A 19,981-nucleotide genomic window follows, 5' to 3' on the forward strand; every position below is an offset into this window, starting at 1 on the left:
CAACCAATATTCAGGCTTCAATACCTACAGAGGTTTTGGATGTAATAACTATCAATTTCCAGGATTCAATGCCTACCAAGATCCTGGATACAACAACTACCAAAACACAGGCTACAATCACAACCAAGGAACCACACCACAACCTGCAGGAACTTGTCAGGTCCAGCCCACAACACAGACTGGACCAGAGTCTGAAGGAACGTGCCAGGTCCAGACATCAACACAGACCGGACCAGAGGCTCCAGGAACTTGCCAGGTCCAGTATAGAATCCTACAAAGACCAGAAGCTGCAGTAAATACCCAAATCCAGCCTGCAGTAGATGACAGACCAAAACAAGGGCCATTTCAGCAACTCCAGCAGGTTGCTATTGGAAATACCAGAGTTGGATCTGAGGTCAAAATAGACAGGACTAAAAAGAACATCTTCCAGAGAGCAAAGCAAAAGCAAAATCAGCACATGGGCAAGAAAGAAGAGAACAAAGAAACGCTGGAAAAAGAAAAGCTTGAACTCATCGAAGAGATAAAGAAGCAGAAACAAAGGCTTGAAGGTCTCTTAGTCGATAGGCAGGAGACAGTAACAGGCCTATTAGATGATGTCAAGGACTTGAGGAAGAACAATAATGATGCTTTTCAACAAAAACACCAACTGGAGGAGGCTATCAAAGCTGAAGAAGAAAAGACCAAAGAGGCTGAAAGACAGTTAGCCATGAAGCTAGCAGAACATTCCCAGATGATATCTGCACTGGCCCAGGCCAAAGACAAACTGGTGAAGACACAATGCCAGTGGGAGGAGGAAAGGTCCCGTCTCATGGCTGAACAAGAGCAGGAAATCTCCAGGGTTAAGGCAGTGCTATCTATCTATCTATCTATCTATCTATCTATCTATCTATCTATCTATCTATCTATCTATCTATCTATCTATCTATCTATCTATCTATCTATCTATCTATCTATCATCTCTCTCTCTCTCTCTCTCTCTCTCTCTCTCTCTCTCTCTCTCTCTCCCTCTCTCTCAAATACTCAAAATAAAAAATAAAAACCAAAAAAATTAAAATGTCATTTAAATTTTTCCACCAGGTCTAGAGGAACAAGGACCTCAACTCGCTCTGAACACCATCAAAACCTCCCATCTAAGTTTTGAAAATGCAAATAAGAGTAGGTGGATGGAAACCCCACTAGTGATGTACACACACACAGCTGCCCAGAAGCAAATGCCAGTGGGTCACACGCATTCATATCAGGAAAAAAACAACAGTGTTACATTTCAGCACAACACATAGATCACTTGCAAAAGCGCATATCTCTCTCAACAGTTCACTCGTGTCAAAACTAAATTTCCTTCTCATACAAATAGTCAGTGCCCCCAGAATGCATTGCCCCTTTGGCTTTTGTTGAGCACTGCAAGTCAAAATGTTTATTGTATAAACTGAAAATAAATACATAAAAAAAACAAAAAACAACAGGATTGTAGGATAAGAGTAGCCTATAAGGTTTGACATCACACATTGCACTTATACTGTCAAGGAAAGGTAACCACTTCCATTCATCAGAGTAAGAAAATGTATATACAGCATACAGTAATATACTGTAATATAAACACATAAACAAAAACAAGAAAAAGGATAAGTAGCCTACAGTGCTGTAAATAAATATAGGTATTCATGGTATTATGTTCTTGACTAATTTTGACAATTGAACAGACTATTGTGCATGTGATGACTTATAGAATGAAATGAGGCTGACGTGTTTTAGAGAGAACAACCATTAGACTGAGAATCAGCAATCGGTTTAGATAAACAAGATCTATTCTCTTGGACATTGTGCTAACTGCAGGCTATCTGTACTTAATCATTTGCAAAGATGTACGAAGACATTTGCAATTTGATGAAATTAATGAGAAATACAATTCTGTGAACAATTGCCAAGTGGTTTGGAGGTTTGTCCATGTTGTTTTGAGAATGTCATTTCTGTTTCAAAAAATTTGCCAAACCAATGGAGAAAAACTGTAATACTTGCATTCAGTCCATGTGTGAAGTTTAAGAAATATATGGGTTGTCCATTTAAAACAGACAAACAAGACAAAAAATAGAAACATGAATGACAATGGCTGTCTGTTGATTCAACTGTATTTTAATGGACATTTCTACAGGCTTTGTAGAATACTCTACAAGCTCATTATTCAACAGTCAGTCATTCAGTGGATGGTGTCAGAGTCATTAGGTTCTGTAAAGATAGTGTGGAACAACACAACAATGAGTTGACATTATATTTGAATAATTTACCATTGTTAAAAGCAGGTGTTCTAGAACTTTAACTCAATCAACAATTTGACTGAACAGATCAAACTTGTACTGGAGTCATATCTGATCTGAGTCAAATATAGTTATGTATTTTTTCCAGCTCTGGTTATACCAAACAGAAGCGGCTCCTCCCTGTGTTGCTCCTCCAAATTTAGATCTATTAAAGGGCCTGGTATCTGTGTGGTGTTCAGGCAGCCAGGGGAGCTGTCAGCTGGAGAATCTCACCTCTAATCCACCATAATACACTGACTGACAGCACAAACAGCTGCCTGCCTAATCTGTTCTGCCTTGTCCTGCTGCTGACAATGTTCCAAAGCAGGGAGCCAAACAGGAAGGACATGGATGGAGGTGCTGGCTTCATTCCTGTCAAACGCAGAAAACTGTTCTGAGCATCGAGCCTGCTGCTGTGAAAAATGTAAGTGTAAAAAAAAAAACTCAGAATTGAAACACACAACAGTTATTCGGAAATGATGTAGCCCTGAGATGACTGGCACAAGAAACCCATGATAATGTTTGCACATGGTTCTGTTCAGTTCTAGTCAAAGTGAGCCCTTATCTCCCTTATCAGGCTGAGAGCCACTTATGATGTGACCAGTAAACAGTCTCAAACAGTGTGTGGTGTGTCTGTGGGGTCATGTGAGGTATCCAACACAAGGTTTATTAATATCCATCACTCAGAGTATGAATAATCTCAATACTTGCTTAATGCCAGAATGATGAGAGAACAATGGAGCAGCTCTCTATGAATAGAGATCTCACTGTCTAGGAGCGGACTGGGACTTTTATCTGACGCCTCGTCTTGTGGTGACCAAATAAGTTAGTTTGATATGTTATTTATATCCCCATTGTTTCTATTGATAGGATGTTGAGTTGGCATGTGATGGATCAATAACATCTGAAAAAGAGTCAATTCGTGGTTTCCTGGTAAAATGGAAGTGTCCATCCATCCATTTATTATAAATTATTCTGACAGTGAGAATGCTTACATGGTCAACAAAACTCCCATATCAATTTGATTAAGAAACTACTATGTATATTTTGCGATTTCTGATAACCTTAAGGTCATAGTCAAAGCAAACACCAATGGAATTAAGACATGTACACAGCTTCATCGCAATAATGTTCTGTGGGAGTTTCGCTGCATTTTGCAACAGGACAGGTACACACACAGCAGGGGTCAACCGTTTTACGGCGAACAAGAGATACCAAATTCCATTAAAGGGGAACTATGCAGGATTTTTAGCTTAACTATGCTACATGTTTACATTGATTAAACAGCTTCTGCCTTCCATCTAGCGCCTCTTGGCGAAAAACCAACCGTGCAAGATCAGAGCCTCCGAACCGGTGTCCGAGCTCTTGTCTTGGCAGCACCGCGAGACAAACATAACCTGTAATCTCTTGTTTATGACAGATATGACACAAATATACACGTCGAAACACTCTATGAAAAATAACAAAATGCAAATGGCCAGGAGGAAGTTTAGCAAAACAGGGGAGAGGGAACCAGATTTGCATGGTTCCCCTTTAAAATGATTCTCTCCCACCAGGCCATACTTCGTACTTCATCCAGTACGTCCGGGCCCAAAGAAAGCACAGAATACGCCGTTGTCTATGTGCATGTATTGCATGACAAAGAAGTAGGCCTTACTGCAGCTGAAGCCTCCATAAAATTGAAAATGATACACCCAAAATGGTATTTGGTACCATAACAAACTGTATGTTGAGGATAGAATGTTCTGGAGGTAAAGTCAGATAGTGTGACCTAGGCCTACAGATTACTGCTGTCCATGTAAACGTAGTCATTGTGGGTGAATCCATGGTAATTAATTTGAGGTGGTTTTAATAGGAAATACAGTGACGTAAAAAAAAAAAAAAAAAGACCTCATTTAATGCATTGATTATAATCTTTTTTGAAAACAACTATTTCACTTTCACAGTTTTGGTGGAAAGTCAGTGAAGACTTGGTCAACACTCCACTTAGCTAGTCCACGACATCTCAGGAGGATTGAGATGTGACCTGTGATTGGTCCAATCCACAAAGTTAATTTCTGTTGTTTAAAGTCATTTTCAAGTAGATTTAGTTCAATCTTCAGGGTCGCGATGTGAAGTTGTCCAGGTTTACAGGCAGCACAGATGCCTCCAACTCTGGCATGGTGTATTCATGTTGGTGCACAGTTGTTACGCCATACCCAGTACTGCATGTTCAGTTTCATCAGTCCACAGCATTTTCCTGGTGGTGTTGATGTGAAACAGCTTCATTGTTTCCTTTAGGCCTCCAGCTGTTACTCCAACATCTTCTCTTCTTTGACTTCTATGGTCAAAAATGTTGATTTCCTGGAAAGAATTACAAAGAGTTTAGATATTCATCGGGTCACAGTTAAGTAATCAAACATCAAATTTCCTATAGAGAATGACAGGAGTGACACATTTTTGGACTTTTCCAAGGTGTACTGGTCTGGCATACTTAATCTAGAGACTCCATTTAAACTTTAAAGCAACACTATAAATAAGATACCAAATTATTTAGTCATACGTCTTAGTTTTTCAGATTTTCAGAGAACGCCTCTGTCAGACCTCTGAAGATGCTTTTCCAAATTTGTAGGATTTTTCCCTTTTGGTTGCATCCCATAAATGTTCCCATCATCATCACGTTACATTCACTCCATCTGTGGGTTGTACTCCATTCAGTTTAGTTTCAGTTAGTTCATTGTAATTTTTAATTTAGTTCTCATTTTGGAAAAATTGTCATTTTTATTTTTATTTCAGTTTACTAAATTATGTTTTCACTGCTAATTTTAGTTAACTATAATAACCATGGTCTGCAGTCATTTCTGTCCATGTGTGTCGGCTGTATTTCATCACGACAGCAATACCACTGAAGTGTCAGTAGTAGTTACTGACAGGATGCCTACCACATGTAACCTGAGCAGCCAGCAGTGTATACAACACACATAACGCCTTGTTGAGACAGGTGTTAATTTATAGGTATCACCCAACCACTTGACCCTGCTGTCACTAAGGAAGGAGTGATCTGACAGACAATTAGCATGCGGTGACAGTATGGAACGCCTTTCTGTCTAGTTTGCAGAGCGCTTTGTTAAACATCTTCTGCAACTGTGCATACGGCTATAAATACCGACAGTGAGTCAGCATTGTTTGGTTTTGCTGGTTTGGTGACGGCAAAGGTTTTTCCATATTGCAGTGGTTCATAATAGTAGCACAGACTCCAGTTTTATAACCACTGGGCACTGTGAAGAAGCTCCTGTGGGAATTACAGCTAACGACCCCTCCCTGAGTGCTTGTAAACACAACATTACTAAAGCAGGTGAAGACCTTTAAATAGACCAGCATATCAGTCCACCAGCATGTGATGGGGGCAGCTGTTGGTTACCAAGCATAGCAACTCCCACCTGAACTTATTGTTTTTGTCAGGAATTACTCATGTCATTAATATGGCCATTACTTCAAATAGAATATACTGCTCAAGGTACCCACCGTGTAGCTGTAGTGGATCCTGGAGCAAACACAACACATCCCTCAGCTCCTTCGAGATGTCTGGCTCCTCCCACTTGAGAAGAAAGCTCAGGTGGTACTCTCTCATCCTTCTGGGCCGGTCCTGTTTGCAGAGCACAGCAATTAAGTGGACTGTTGCTTCATGGCAGGGTCTCTGGATCCATCACCCTAAGGAAAGAGACAACATACCATGAATGCAGAGGCTACATCTGTTTATCCTTGGTGTTGACCTAGTCTAGTTGGCAAATTGGCCCATTGCCATAATCCCTATAGTCATAGCAGTAGGTCCGTTACCTTAAATTGTCGGTGCATGCTATTTTTAGAACGGCAGAGCAGAGCCACAAGCTGCTCAGAGCTACGCTACAGAGGCTAATGGGATTTCTTGGTTTCCCTCATCAAACTCATCAAATACACAATCCAACAACTCCAAAACACTCACACACACTTTGGTGGACAAGTTGTTCACCACACTATGAGATAATAACGGAACGTTACGAGACAGAGTTGTTTTCGAGGTAAATGCAGAGACTGCTTGCCGAAAAACTGCCCCAGACGGGAACGCGCATCAGTGGTTTTGCATGAATTTACCTTGAAAACAACTTTCCGTTATTATCTCATAGCGTGGTGAATGTGCAGGTCACAACTTGTCCACAAGAGCGTTTTGGAGTTGGATTGTGTATTTGATGAGTTTGATGAAGGAATCTCATTAGTCTCCGTAGCGTAGCTCTGAGCAGCTTGCAGCTCTGCTCCGCTGCTCTAAAAATAGCTTGCACCGACAATTAAAGGTAACAAACCTACTGCTATGATAGGGATTATGGCAATGGGCCAATTTGCCAAAATGTTTAACTATCCCTGTAAAACGTGTAAGGACAGGATGATTGGACAGAAGTTCAGTGGTGGAGGCTCACCACAATGATGAAATGGTCTGGGTGAATTTGCACTGCTAGGGTCAACAAAGACCCAACTTAAAGGGACAACGAGGACTTTCTCCATCGGCAGAACGAAAAATTCCGCGACAATATTCCTCATATTAATGTGGATGAATCTACGTTACCCACACTTGTTAATGGGCCCATTTTCGATAAATACATCGTTTTGTCTCTATCGTTATTTTGTTATTATTAGTGGTGGCGGAAATGCTGGGCGAGCCGACCAGCGTTTCCTTACTTTCGGTTTCGCGGACGCTGCCCGGCGAGTCATGAGAATAACGCCGCCGAATCGCCGTTTATGGTCGGAACTACGACAGTATCTGAGTATCTGATCGTCTTCGAACCTCTGACTTTAATTCTTGATGAATGAAAACATGAGTCTGTCTTGCGCTGGTCAAAGAATTTGACAGTGCGCGCGGAGGCTCATAAATGTAGTGTGAAAACGCTTTGCTTTTCCAAAACTACTCGTAATGCAGACGGTTTACATAATAAAAACTACACACTGAGAGAAGAATCAGTGAGTGATCTTACTTTCTTTATCGTTCTGTAAACTCAAATCTCTAAGAATGTCTCCATTAAGGTGACTTGAGGTGATGGACATCTGAATAAGAGTAACATAAATGTGATTGTCCCATCAGGTGGGACATTTGTCGTGGGCTCTTCACCCATGCTGCAGCCATTAAAAAGACGGCATACACATTATGCAATCAACATTGTACAAATTCAAAAAACACATAAATACATAAAATGAAGTAATCAACACAGACAGATATCATTTTTAAATCTGTTCAGTCTACACTGAGGAACTCTGAGCCTCTTGCCAGAGGGCAGCAGTTCATATTCTGAATGTAAAACATGTGACGGGTCGTTAATAATCTTATTGGCCTGCTTCAAAGTGTTGAAAGATAATCTGGGGGGGTGTGTGATTTTACCACCTACTGTATCATTTTTCACGCGGTCTTAATCATCCTCATCAGTTCATTTCTGGCCTGCACTGACAGGCCATGATACCATACCTGATCAGGCATACCCATAAACCTTTAACAGCGTGAACTCTAACACGCTGCAAGAAATGTAATCGTTGTTATAGTCTGCTACCCAGACTGCCTCATCAATTAAAATGCCAAGATATTCATATGATGAATTGTGGATGACCACCGACCTGTGGTCTGAAACACCACCTCCTCTAAATGGTATGAAAGTAAAGAATTTCTGTTGTTTAAAGGAAAAACTTCTGCACCACAGAGGGTTGGAACAGAGATAACCTGAGGGATTATAAGTGTCCCAGCAAGGACAGAAGCTGGTGTTTGGAGTTAACGATCTGACATGGACTTTGACATTTTGGGGCTGTTGAACCTCCCAGTGGGAGTGAATCTTTCATATTAGCAAAATTCAAAGTGATAACCTGGAATTCCACATAGAGAGATAACTAAGATCTGGAATCCTTTTTTTTTTTTAACTGATATAAACTTTATGGGAGAATGGGTGCAGCACAAACAATCTGCTATTATTGAAATTAATTCAATAAACAGCCCTAGCTAGTGAGCTGAATGTTGCTGGATTACTTTTTAAAATCAAACATCAGCCTGACAGTAAATTTCAAATCTGACTCAGAAAAGAGAGCCTCAGAGACGGTGAAGATGTACGAGTGCATTTATTACATCAGTTTCAAATAATCAAGCTCCCGAAAGTGCCACCTTTATTAACAAGGAGTCTGATGAGGATGGGATGCGGTAATATATTAGTGGCAGTATAGATGACCAAATCTGGTGATATTTTGACAGGCCTGAAGAGTGAAGACACATACTAACTGCTCTGATACAAGGTGGAACGTTTGCTCTTGGTAGGTTGAAAAATCAAGATGACTTTTTCTCTCCCTCTCCATTCATTTTATCTTATTTATTTACTCCCCGCCCCCCCCTTTTTTATGGAGGTACACACTCTCAGAGTGAAAGAAGGGAACGAGAAGGAGAAAAGGGGGGGGGGAATTAATGAGGAAGGGAAAAAAAGAGAAAGTTTTGTTGTATATATATATATATGCATGTATATATGCGTGTCTGTGTGTATATATGTGTTTATGTATACCAAACATTAAAACTGTTCTAATAATCACAGATGTCCATGTACTGCTAATGCAGTAATGCAGCCATTATTGGACATTAATAAATAAACTTAAAAAAGGAATCTGAACTTCAGATAAAGTATATTTCTCTCTACTACTTCTGATGTTGGTATCAATTCAAACAGAAATATGTCGCGTGTCCCTCTGTGCTCCTCCTCACAGGCAATACATGGAATCTGGTTTCTGTCCACGGCCAGTCCTCACTAGGAAAAATAATTCAGCACATGAGATGAGAGAGATAAAAGAAGTGTGGTAGAATTAGAGATAGAGGACTTTGAGCTATGTGAGTCATGGACGAGTTATGCTGGAGAAAGTTCCTGGCGCTGCTCCCGTAAAATCACATTATTTGGACGTGAGAGGTAGAGACAAACAAGCAGAGAGGGCAGCCAGACATGAGAGCCGTAGAGAGCCCTGTCATGATGGAAGTGATGGCGATTACCACAGTGTGAGAACGTGGGTGGGTCGGTGGGTGTGTGTGTATGTGCGTGTGTATGTGGCAGTAGTGTACCTGTCGATGGGTGTCTGTTGTGTGTGTGTAGTAAGCAGGTCAGGGTGGTGCCCTTGGCCTTGTAAGGCAGGTTATCTGGGGTTATATATTTGATCCCAACCAACCCTGCAGGTCTAGTAGCTGCCTCTTCTTCACCTGGCCTCTGTGAGTCTGGATTCAGTTCATCTTTCTCTTGCTTAAACCTAACCTCCAGTTTTTTGTTTGTTTGTTTTTTACTTTGACATTAACGTAAACCAGGGCCAGGTTAAACAGATGATCTAACACAAGAGACCTCTCACCCCACTGATGTTGATGTCAGCTTGTAAGATGAACTCAGACTGTCTCGCTCACATTTCTCTCCCTTCATTGCAGGTGGATCACTGGTTTGTTGCTTGCAGCCTGAGCTCACCTGTCGCCTCAGTTGACTTGACAGGTAAATTCTCTCTTCCTAACATCCTTTTAGCAATTCATATTATAAGATAGAGACTATTTCTGTCTGTGGATACTTACAGAATGGCTCTAGACTGTTAAGATGGATAAACTCAATAAGGGAAATTTCCAAGATTCCATCAAAGTTCAAACTTTTAAAATCCAAATGCAAAGGAAAAGAATGTAGAATGTAACTTAAAATGTAACTTCAAAAGTTTACATACTCTACTACTACTTTACATTTCAGAAAATATAATTGATAATTTATTCAGAGTTAGTGGCTGGGCAAAGCCATTTATTATCACACAACTGTGTTTGATCTTTTTGAATCCTAATGATAAGTGCAACCACCAAAATGGCCCTGATCAACAGTTTACACTTGTAATTAGTGTCTGTGTATAAAAAGTCAACGAGATTCTGGGCTCTTGACAAAAACACCTGCACATTTCATCCATTGCAGCACTAACTTTGCTGGATTCTGAGCCACGGGGAAAGCAAAAGAACTTGCAAAAGTCCTGAGGAAGAAGGTTGTTCAACTTTATAAAACAGAAAAAGGATATAAAAAGATATCCAAAGATTTGAGAATGCCAATCAGCAGTGTTCAAGCTCTCATAAAAGTGGAAATTGAGGGGTTCTGTTGATACCAAGCCATGGTCTGGTACCATCAAAAATGTGTTGGTCAGTTGGTCATTGTTTTTAAATGACTGAGTTATTTCTGGATGTCTCAACAGTTTAATTTGAATACCATTAAAAATAAGAGAAATCTGTTTTGTCTGATCACTCGTGTTTTCCTTAAAGAATGGTATACGGTTACAAAATCTTCCAGGGTACAGTATGTAAACTTTTGAGCACATCTGTATGATACAGATGACAGGATGGAGCCTTAATCATCCTTATTGACTGTACATTAGTGCAGCCATGGGGGATGCAGAGATGGCTGTGTTTGGGCCAGCTGCCTCTTACCTGAGGAAGTCGGACAAGGAGCGCATGGAGGCCTCCATGCGCTCCTTTGACATCAAGAAGGAATGCTTTGTCCCGGATCCAGTGGAGGAGTTTGTTAAGGGGACCGTCCAGAGCCGGGAGGGCGACAAAGCCACTGTAGAGACACAGAACGGGAAGGTAAGTGGTGACTGGATGCTCTTAGCACAGGTAAATTGATTTAATCACTCTTTGAAATCTGGTCTGGCAGGCTGTGGAGTAAAATTGTCAATTTAAACTGATTACCGGTGTGTATAATGTATACTGTATATATTTCATTAAATGTACAACAAAAAGGTAATAAATTCTAGTGAAATAAATTCAATTGCTGTCTTAAATAAACCTGCATGCTAAAAGCTACACACAAATCCACATTCTGCAAGGTAAGTGAATCTTTAGTTTGTGATTAACAGGGTAACTCCAGTCATCAAGACAGTAAGAGCACCGCAAGAAAAACATTATATCACATTAAGAAGTTTGAGTGTGAGATTATGTGAGTCCTTGACCAGGAGCAAGTGTTAATCTGAGTGTAAATCTATATGTGATTTAAACTGCGTATCCTTGAGAGAGTGTGAATACGTGTTCAAATGGGATCCAGAGTGCTGCTCCATTCACTGCACTGAGCAGCTGAGTGATGAAGTGAGAGCATTGCTGCCATCTGGCAATAACAATGTGTGGCAATGCTTTTGTAATGCTACACCGGTGATGTTGACAATAATAATTCTGGAATGTTTTATCGCCAACTCTTAATAACAACATTCCTATGTCAAAATTTTGGACCGGCACTTTAAAAACCTGTGTTGGTTTTCCCCAGACTGTGACTGTCAAAGAGGTTGACATTCTGCAACAGAACCCTCCAAAGTTTGACAAGATCGAGGATATGGCCATGCTGACCTTCCTCCATGAACCAGCTGTGCTGTTTAACCTCAAAGAGCGTTACGCAGCATGGATGATCTATGTGAGTAGCTCAAGAACCAATAACATCCAAACTATGACAAATAAATCTTTTAAACCTCTTATTAGATGAATATTGTTCAGTTGGCACTTTCCCCATGTTTTCTATGAAGTGTTGATTCTTAAGAAGATATACATGACGGGGCGGTGCGTGGCGCAGTGGGTAGAGCGGCCGCCCCATGTAGAGGCTACAGTCCTCAACGCAGGCGTCCCCGGTTCGAATCCCGCGTCAGGCAGACCTTTCCTGCATGTCATTCCCCCTCTCTCTGCCTCCCCCTTTCCTGTCTATCTATACTGTGGACTATTGAATAAAGGCAAAAAGCCAAAAAAATATATGTACTTTTATGAACCAAAGACCATCTTTATGTAGCTTCACATCGTGATTGGCTAATTGTTTTCTGAGTGATCCAATTAACGTCTGGCAGATTTTAGGTAAACATTTAGAGAAACCAAATCCAAAAGTAGAGAGAAACCACAACAAAGTTTTGAATTATAAATGGCAAAGAACTGAAAATGGTGATCATGTTTAACTGTCTGTGTTTCTCAGACCTACTCTGGGCTGTTCTGTGTGACTGTCAACCCCTACAAGTGGCTGCCAGTCTACAACCAAGAAGTGGTTGTTGCCTACAGAGGAAAGAAGAGGACTGAAGCTCCTCCTCATATCTTCTCCATCTCTGACAACGCCTATCAGTACATGTTGGCAGGTACAGACTGATAAGACAGTTTTGGGGTACTATATGAATTTGGGGCGTTTTATTACATGATGCACTTGTGCTGAAACTCGATCAACAAAAAAAAAAAACACTCTGCATTTGTTTTTGTAGACCGAGAAAACCAGTCAATCCTGATCACGTACGTAATATCTTACTATACCTTAATATCACCCATTCTCTGACATACTGTAAGATATTACTCTACATTAGCCACTATCAGTGCTGATCGTTGACTTTGTATTCACAGTGGAGAATCTGGTGCAGGAAAGACTGTCAACACAAAGCGTGTCATCCAGTATTTTGCAAGTATTGCAGCTGGAGGTGTTAAGAAACCAGATCCCAATGCCAAAGACAAGGTGAATAATAAGATCTGTCGAATGTGTGATTTGTTGGAAGGGGTTCTGTTGACCCCAAAGACGGTTAAGGGGCCGTGTCCACCAGACGCGCTTTTAGCGCTCTGAGCGCCTGCGACCAACGGTCGTGTCCACCAAACGCACTCTTGGAGCGTTTGCTCTCTCTCTCTCAGAATGCTGCTGTAACCAGGTTACAAAACGAGCCGTCACTTCCGAGCTGCTTGACGAGCGGCGCACTGTTCCAAAAGTTGAACATATTTCAACTCTGAGCGCTGTGAACGCTGCAACAAAAAAATGAAGTGGTGAGAGCGTTTTTTCCACCGAGGGCGCTGAGCACTGTGAGCGCCGAACTCCATAAGATCTGAATGGAAAGTAGACGCCCAGAGAGCGTCTGGTGGACATGGCCCCTAAAACTCCAGGGTAGATAGGTGTACAACAGCATACCTTCTTAACTAAAAATTTAATAGATTTGCTGTGGATTTGCTCAGTGGTGACACACCCAACTTAATGATAAATCTAGTAAAATCAATCAAGTTTTGCCAATTAAGTCTCTTATAGCTTTAAGTATTTCTCTGTGACAGGGAACCCTGGAGGATCAGATCATTCAGGCTAACCCTGCTCTAGAAGCCTTTGGAAATGCCAAGACTATCAGGAATGACAACTCCTCAAGATTTGTGAGTATCTAAGCTCTTGTATTTTGTTGGTGCAAATATCAAGATATCTTATGATATGTAAACTTCATCCTTTCAGGGTAAATTCATCCGAATTCATTTTGATGCCAGGGGAAAGTTAGCCTCTGCTGATATTGAAACCTGTAAGAACATTGTTTTCGTACTCTGAAATTACACAAATGCTATATATGTTTTGCAGGATAGTTGACTGATGTCTGACAATATCTTCTGACCTGTATTTTAAAATTGTCAGACCTTCTGGAGAAGTCTCGTGTGACCTTCCAGCTTAGGGCTGAGAGAGATTATCACATTTTCTACCAGATCCTGTCTCAGAAGAAACCTGAAATCCTGGGTTAGTACAGCTTGTAGGGAAGGAAAAGAAGACAGAAATTACCAGGCTGTCACTGGCATATGACCTTTGCCCCCCCTCTCTATGTGTCCTCCAGAGATGCTGTTGATCACAAATAATCCCTATGACTACGCCTTCATCTCCCAGGGGGAAACCCAAGTGGCCTCTATTGATGATGCAGAAGAACTGATGGCAACAGATGTCAGGCTCTTTCATCACTCTCTCTCACTCATTTACATCAAACTTAAATTTAATCACAATCACTTAATAAGTTAGTCTGATTTTCGCAGTTACTAAGTTCTTAATTCATTATTTCATCAAATTATATTATGTTATTGTGTGTGCTCTTCCACAGAGTGCCTTTGATGTGTTGGGCTTTACTCAAGAGGAAAAGAACTCTGTTTACAAGCTGACTGGTGCCATCATGCATTATGGTAACATGAAGTTCAAGCAGAAACAGAGAGAAGAGCAGGCAGAGGCTGATGGCACCGAAGGTGAGAGAAGCTCTGTCAGTCAGACTCAATCAGAACCAACACAGAGGGTTTCACGGAATCCCCCCTTTCTTCCTCAGATGCTGACAAATCAGCTTATCTGATGGGCCTGAACTCTGCTGACCTCATCAAAGCACTCTGTCACCCAAGAGTCAAAGTAGGAAATGAGTGGGTCACCAAGGGACAAAATGTCGCCCAGGTAAGAGTGAAATGCTCCACGCCTCCTGGAAATTCTGTTGTATGCATGAAGTTGAATGTATTTCTGTTCTCCAGGTGAACTATGCTGTTGGAGCTCTGTCCAAAGCTGTTTATGAAAAGATGTTCCTGTGGATGGTAATCAGAATCAACCAGTCACTGGAGACCAGGCAGCCTCGCCAGTACTTCATTGGTGTGCTGGACATTGCCGGATTTGAGATCTTTGATGTGAGTAATTTTCAGTGCTCACACCTTTCAGCTCAATATGAATCAAAGAATGATAAATAAAGTGGCTTTTTTTTTTGTTACTTTTCAGTTATATTTTGGAGGCAAATTAATATACTCTACTCCACTCTTATGTTTGATGCAGGAAACAAACATGTGACCATTATACTGTTGTCTTTACAGTACAACACCTTTGAGCAGATGTGCATCAATTTCACCAATGAAAAACTGCAACAGTTTTTCAACCACCACATGTTTGTGCTGGAGCAGGAAGAGTACAAGAAAGAGGGCATTGAATGGACCTTCATTGACTTTGGTATGGATTTGCAGGCCTGTATTGATCTGATTGAAAAGGTGAGATAATGGACTAATTAGACACCAAAAAGTGAATAAAAATTTGATTTGTTTTCTAAACCTCTCATATTTTTTTTATCTCCTCAGCCCATGGGTATTATGTCCATCCTTGAAGAGGAGTGCATGTTCCCAAAAGCCTCAGATTCCACCTTTAAAGCTAAGCTCTATGACAACCATCTGGGGAAATCCAACAATTTCCAGAAGCCCAGGATTGTCAAAGGGAAACCAGAGGCTCATTTTGCTCTGGTTCACTACGCTGGAACTGTTGATTATAATATCAACAACTGGCTGGTGAAGAACAAGGATCCACTGAATGAGACTGTGGTTGGATTGTACCAGAAGTCTACCCTCAAGCTTCTCTCTATCCTCTTTGCAAATTATGCTGGAGCTGATTCGGGTACAATGTTTTGAAATTCTTGTTTGGAGATCAGAATAGTTTTTATTTGTAGTACTTTTTAGAGCTTTAACATCACAATGTTTTCCTCTGAAAATCAGCTGAAGGTGAAGGTCAAAAAGGGAAGAAAAAGAAGGGATCATCATTTCAGACTGTGTCTGCTCTTCATAGGGTACTGTATATCATTCTTCTTTGGTGTTCTTTGGTCTTTGGTGTTTATACCACTATATCTAAATGTATGCTTCACCATTTTAAAGGAGAACCTGAACAAGCTGATGACCAACTTGAGGTCTACTCACCCTCACTTTGTGCGCTGCATCATCCCCAATGAGAGCAAGACTCCTGGGGCCATGGAGAATCCTCTGGTGATGCACCAGCTGCGCTGTAACGGTGTGCTGGAAGGCATCAGGATCTGCAGGAAGGGCTTCCCCAACAGGATCCTATACGGAGATTTCAAGCAGAGGTACTATCTCTGTATACTTAACATACTGTATGATTCTGAAGAAACTAAAGTATCATACACAAGATCTTTTTCTTCGAATTTTCCAGATATCGCATCCTGAATCCTGCTGCCATCCCCGATGGTCAGTTCATTGACAGCAGGAAGGGAGCTGAGAAACTTCTTGGGTCTCTGGATATTGATCATAATCAATACAAGTTTGGACATACCAAGGTAACTTCTGAATTTGTTCTGACATTGGGAAAAATGACTTTGGTAGATGATACACAAATTGGTAAATCATACACCTATTGATTGGTGTTTTTAGGTGTTCTTTAAGGCCGGATTGCTGGGTCTACTTGAGGAGATGAGAGATGAGCGTCTCTCCAAAATCATCACTGCCATTCAAGCCCGATCCCGTGGTCTTCTGTCACGTCTTGAGTATCAGAAGATGGTGGAACGCAGGTATCAAGTTGATATTAGGTCATTGAAGATTCAAGTTTGTGGTTACAATATACATTTAACTAAAACCTTTTTATACTACAAAAAAATCTTCTAGAGATGCACTTTTGGTGATCCAGTGGAATGTGCGCTCTTTCATGGGGGTCAAGAATTGGCCTTGGATGAAACTGTACTTTAAGATTAAACCTCTGTTGAGATCTGCGGAAGCAGAAAAGGAGATGGCCAACATGAAGGAAGAATTCCTGAAGCTCAAAGAGGCTTATGCAAAGTCTGAGGCTCGTAGAAAGGAACTAGAGGAGAAAATGGTTTCACTTCTCCAAGAGAAGAATGACCTGCAGCTCCAAGTCCAAGCGGTGAGAATGGCACTACAGTGATCTGTCCTTTGAATGTGTTATTAGTATGTGCTGATGAGCCTGTATGTTTGGCAGGAACAAGATAATCTCTGTGATGCTGAGGAGAGATGTGAGGGGTTGATCAAAAACAAAATCCAAATGGAGGCAAAAGCCAAAGAGCTGACAGAAAGACTGGAGGATGAGGAGGAGATGAATGCTGAGCTGACAGCTAAGAAGAGGAAGCTGGAGGACGAGTGCTCTGAGTTAAAGAAGGACATTGATGACTTAGAGTTAACTCTGGCCAAAGTGGAGAAAGAGAAACATGCCACTGAGAACAAGGTGAGCAATCTTCCTACCTGAACAATCATATAAATTGAGCCATCTCTCATGGCAGCTGTCATGACTCAATGTGGCCAACTTTGTCAAACTGTCATAGATAATATAAAACTGTCATAATCCAGTGTTAAGTGGAAAAATCCATTGTGAATCTTGCTATATACTCTGTTGCAGTACTTTTCCCATTATCCATAATGTCATCAACGGTGATGGCCACTAGATGCCCTTTGATAACAAAACGTATCTACCCCTGGGGCCTTTGTATCTGGGCAGAGTTTGTGCCTGGTTCTCCAACCTTCTGCAGTCCAAAGAAATGCACATTAGGATGATGGGTGACTCTAAGTTGCCCTTAGCTGTGAATGTGAGTTTGTGAGGTTGTTCATCTCTATATGATAGACTGCTGGCCTGTTCAGGGTGCAACCCATCCGCGCACTATGTCCCTGCATGAACTAAGGACATGCACGGACATAGTGCATGTCCATCCATCATCAATGGATGATGGATGGATAATCACAAAAGACCTATGGGCTTGTTTTTTACAAGACAATCCGCAACCACAGATTAGAAGCTTAATGAAGTGTCTCATAGCCTCTTTTAATGATTGACAGGTCAAGAACCTGGTCGAGGAGATGGCTGCTCTGGATGAAATCATTGCCAAGTTGACCAAGGAAAAGAAAGCCTTACAGGAAGCTCATCAGCAAACACTGGATGACCTGCAGAGTGAAGAAGACAAAGTCAACACTCTGACCAAGGCCAAGGCCAAGCTGGAGCAGCAAGTGGATGATGTAAGAATCCAAATGATAATTATAGTATATCATCAAAGTGTTAGTCATTAAACCCCTAACAAATATTGTAATCATATTGTATTAAGCTTGAAGGATCCCTTGAGCAAGAGAAGAAGGTTCGAATGGACCTTGAGAGAGCAAAGAGGAAGCTGGAGGGAGACTTAAAGCTGACCCAAGAGACAGTGATGGATCTAGAAAATGACAAACAGCAGCTGGAGGAGCGCCTGAAAAAGTATAAATGTATTTTTGCATTGGTTATTCAGTATCTCTTGTTTTGACAAACTAACAGTGACTAATTCTCCAGGAAAGACTTTGAAATCAGTCAGCTGAATGGCAAAATTGAAGATGAACAGGCCATAATCACTCAACTCCAGAAGAAGTTAAAAGAGCTGCAGGTAAAAAGAAAGTGCACCATTGGATCTTAATAAACTGAAATAAGACATTTTTCAAACTATAGCCACATTTAAAGATGTTGGTCTGACATTAGGCCCGTGTTGAAGAGCTGGAAGAAGAGCTTGAGGCAGAGCGAGCTGCCCGAGCCAAGGTGGAGAAGCAAAGAGCAGACTTGTCCAGAGAGCTGGAGGAGATCAGTGAGAGGCTGGAGGAGGCTGGTGGAGCAACATCTGTCCAAATTGAGATGAACAAGAAGAGGGAGGCTGAGTTCCAGAAACTCCGCAGAGACCTTGAAGAGGCCACTCTGCAGCATGAAGCCACCGCTGCCACACTCAGGAAGAAACAGGCAGACAGTGTGGCTGACCTGGGGGAGCAGATTGACAACCTGCAGAGAGTCAAGCAGAAACTGGAGAAGGAGAAGAGTGAGCTCAGACTGGAACTGGATGATGTGGTTTCCAGTATGGAGCAGATGGTGAAAGCTAAGGTATGAGTGCTTGAGGGTGCTTAAGGCAAATTTCCACACTGGTTTCACCAACTGACAACCTAGCAGATCATTGATTTAATTGAGAGACTACTTAAAACCAAGAAGTGAGACAGCAACAGTATGTGTACATTCCTTCCTTAAAATCGTTATCTTACGAAGGAAGATATGAAGTGAGAAGTGGTCTAATGTGATCAGCTGCTGCTCCACTGCAGTTATCTATTGGTTAAATGCACATAAACATCATATGCATGTTTTTGTACATACAAAAGAACAATAGTAAACCTTTTATCTGCCAATGTATTTGAAACAGTGGATATGTGTGAATTTATTTTGAAGACTACCTTGGAGAAAACCAGCAGAACTATGGAGGATCAAATGAACGAGTACAGAACCAAGTGTGAGGAGTATCAGAGAGCCCTTAATGACTTCACCACTCAGAGAGCTAAGCTCCAAGCTGAGAATGGTTGGTATTTTCCTATGGTATAATTTTCACCACAAATAACAAACGTGTTTAATATAAAAGAATATACTACTCTGAGATGTTTGCCTTTCTAGGTGAGCTATCAAGGCAGATGGAGGAAAAAGAGTCTCTTATTTCTCAGCTGACAAGAGGAAAGACTTCCTACGGTCAACAAATGGAAGATCTGAAAAGACAACTTGAGGAGGAAATAAAGGTATGAAGATAGAAATATATGTTACTTATTCAATTATATTATATTGTTACTTTTGTTAATTAATCAATCAATTTGTCTCAAACATTGCTGTTTTTCAAAAAAGAATTTACGCATATTTTGTGTTAACTCAGGCCAAGAATGCATTAGCCCATGCAGTGCAGTCTTCTCGTCATGACTGTGACCTGCTCAGGGAGCAGTATGAAGAGGAGCAGGAGGCCAAGGCTGAACTGCAGCGTGGCATGTCTAAGGCCAACTCTGAGGTGGCTCAGTGGAGAACTAAGTACGAAACCGATGCCATCCAGAGGACTGAAGAACTAGAGGAGGCCAAGTGAGTAAATATCTTTGCTCAAACAATCGGACTAAGTTTAAAATCATTAAATCTTGAATAAATTCTATCACAATTTAGGAAAAAGCTGGCTCAGCGTCTGCAGGATGCTGAGGAGGCTGTTGAAGCAGTGAATGCTAAATGCTCTTCTCTGGAGAAGACCAAACACAGACTGCAGAATGAGATTGAAGATCTCATGGTGGATGTGGAAAGGTCAAATGCTGCTGCTGCTGCTCTGGACAAGAAGCAAAGAAACTTTGATAAGGTATGTTTTATAATACATTCATTGCATCC

At 41.2% G+C, this 19,981-nt stretch overlaps 1 protein-coding gene across 2 annotated transcripts in view; it reads left to right on the forward strand.

Annotated features, from left to right (window-relative positions):
- Positions 1-9,490: 9,490 nt before the first annotated feature.
- The window catches only part of LOC146970611 (myosin-7-like), a 54,503-nt gene continuing 44,012 nt past the window's right edge, over positions 9,491-19,981 (forward strand). For both annotated transcript variants that reach the window (XM_085803668.1, XM_085803666.1), the window contains exons 1-30: positions 9,491-9,516; positions 9,724-9,784; positions 10,692-10,899; positions 11,573-11,716; positions 12,260-12,416; positions 12,537-12,564; positions 12,673-12,781; positions 13,360-13,452; positions 13,529-13,592; positions 13,703-13,801; positions 13,896-13,999; positions 14,154-14,292; positions 14,370-14,488; positions 14,563-14,712; positions 14,893-15,063; positions 15,151-15,460; positions 15,559-15,629; positions 15,715-15,920; positions 16,007-16,130; positions 16,225-16,361; positions 16,456-16,711; positions 16,787-17,029; positions 17,635-17,811; positions 17,898-18,043; positions 18,116-18,206; positions 18,299-18,688; positions 19,025-19,151; positions 19,244-19,362; positions 19,494-19,690; positions 19,769-19,952. In XM_085803668.1, coding sequence (XP_085659794.1) covers positions 10,699-10,899; positions 11,573-11,716; positions 12,260-12,416; positions 12,537-12,564; positions 12,673-12,781; positions 13,360-13,452; positions 13,529-13,592; positions 13,703-13,801; positions 13,896-13,999; positions 14,154-14,292; positions 14,370-14,488; positions 14,563-14,712; positions 14,893-15,063; positions 15,151-15,460; positions 15,559-15,629; positions 15,715-15,920; positions 16,007-16,130; positions 16,225-16,361; positions 16,456-16,711; positions 16,787-17,029; positions 17,635-17,811; positions 17,898-18,043; positions 18,116-18,206; positions 18,299-18,688; positions 19,025-19,151; positions 19,244-19,362; positions 19,494-19,690; positions 19,769-19,952 — 4,356 coding nt within the window. In that variant the 5' untranslated portion in view covers positions 9,491-9,516; positions 9,724-9,784; positions 10,692-10,698. The remainder of the gene's footprint in view (positions 9,517-9,723; positions 9,785-10,691; positions 10,900-11,572; positions 11,717-12,259; positions 12,417-12,536; positions 12,565-12,672; positions 12,782-13,359; positions 13,453-13,528; positions 13,593-13,702; positions 13,802-13,895; positions 14,000-14,153; positions 14,293-14,369; positions 14,489-14,562; positions 14,713-14,892; positions 15,064-15,150; positions 15,461-15,558; positions 15,630-15,714; positions 15,921-16,006; positions 16,131-16,224; positions 16,362-16,455; positions 16,712-16,786; positions 17,030-17,634; positions 17,812-17,897; positions 18,044-18,115; positions 18,207-18,298; positions 18,689-19,024; positions 19,152-19,243; positions 19,363-19,493; positions 19,691-19,768; positions 19,953-19,981) is intronic.

The sequence above is a fragment of the Trachurus japonicus genome, chromosome 17, assembly GCF_045865225.1.
Source record: "Trachurus japonicus isolate A0001 chromosome 17, Traja_1.0".
Classification (NCBI taxonomy): domain Eukaryota; kingdom Metazoa; phylum Chordata; class Actinopteri; order Carangiformes; family Carangidae; genus Trachurus; species Trachurus japonicus.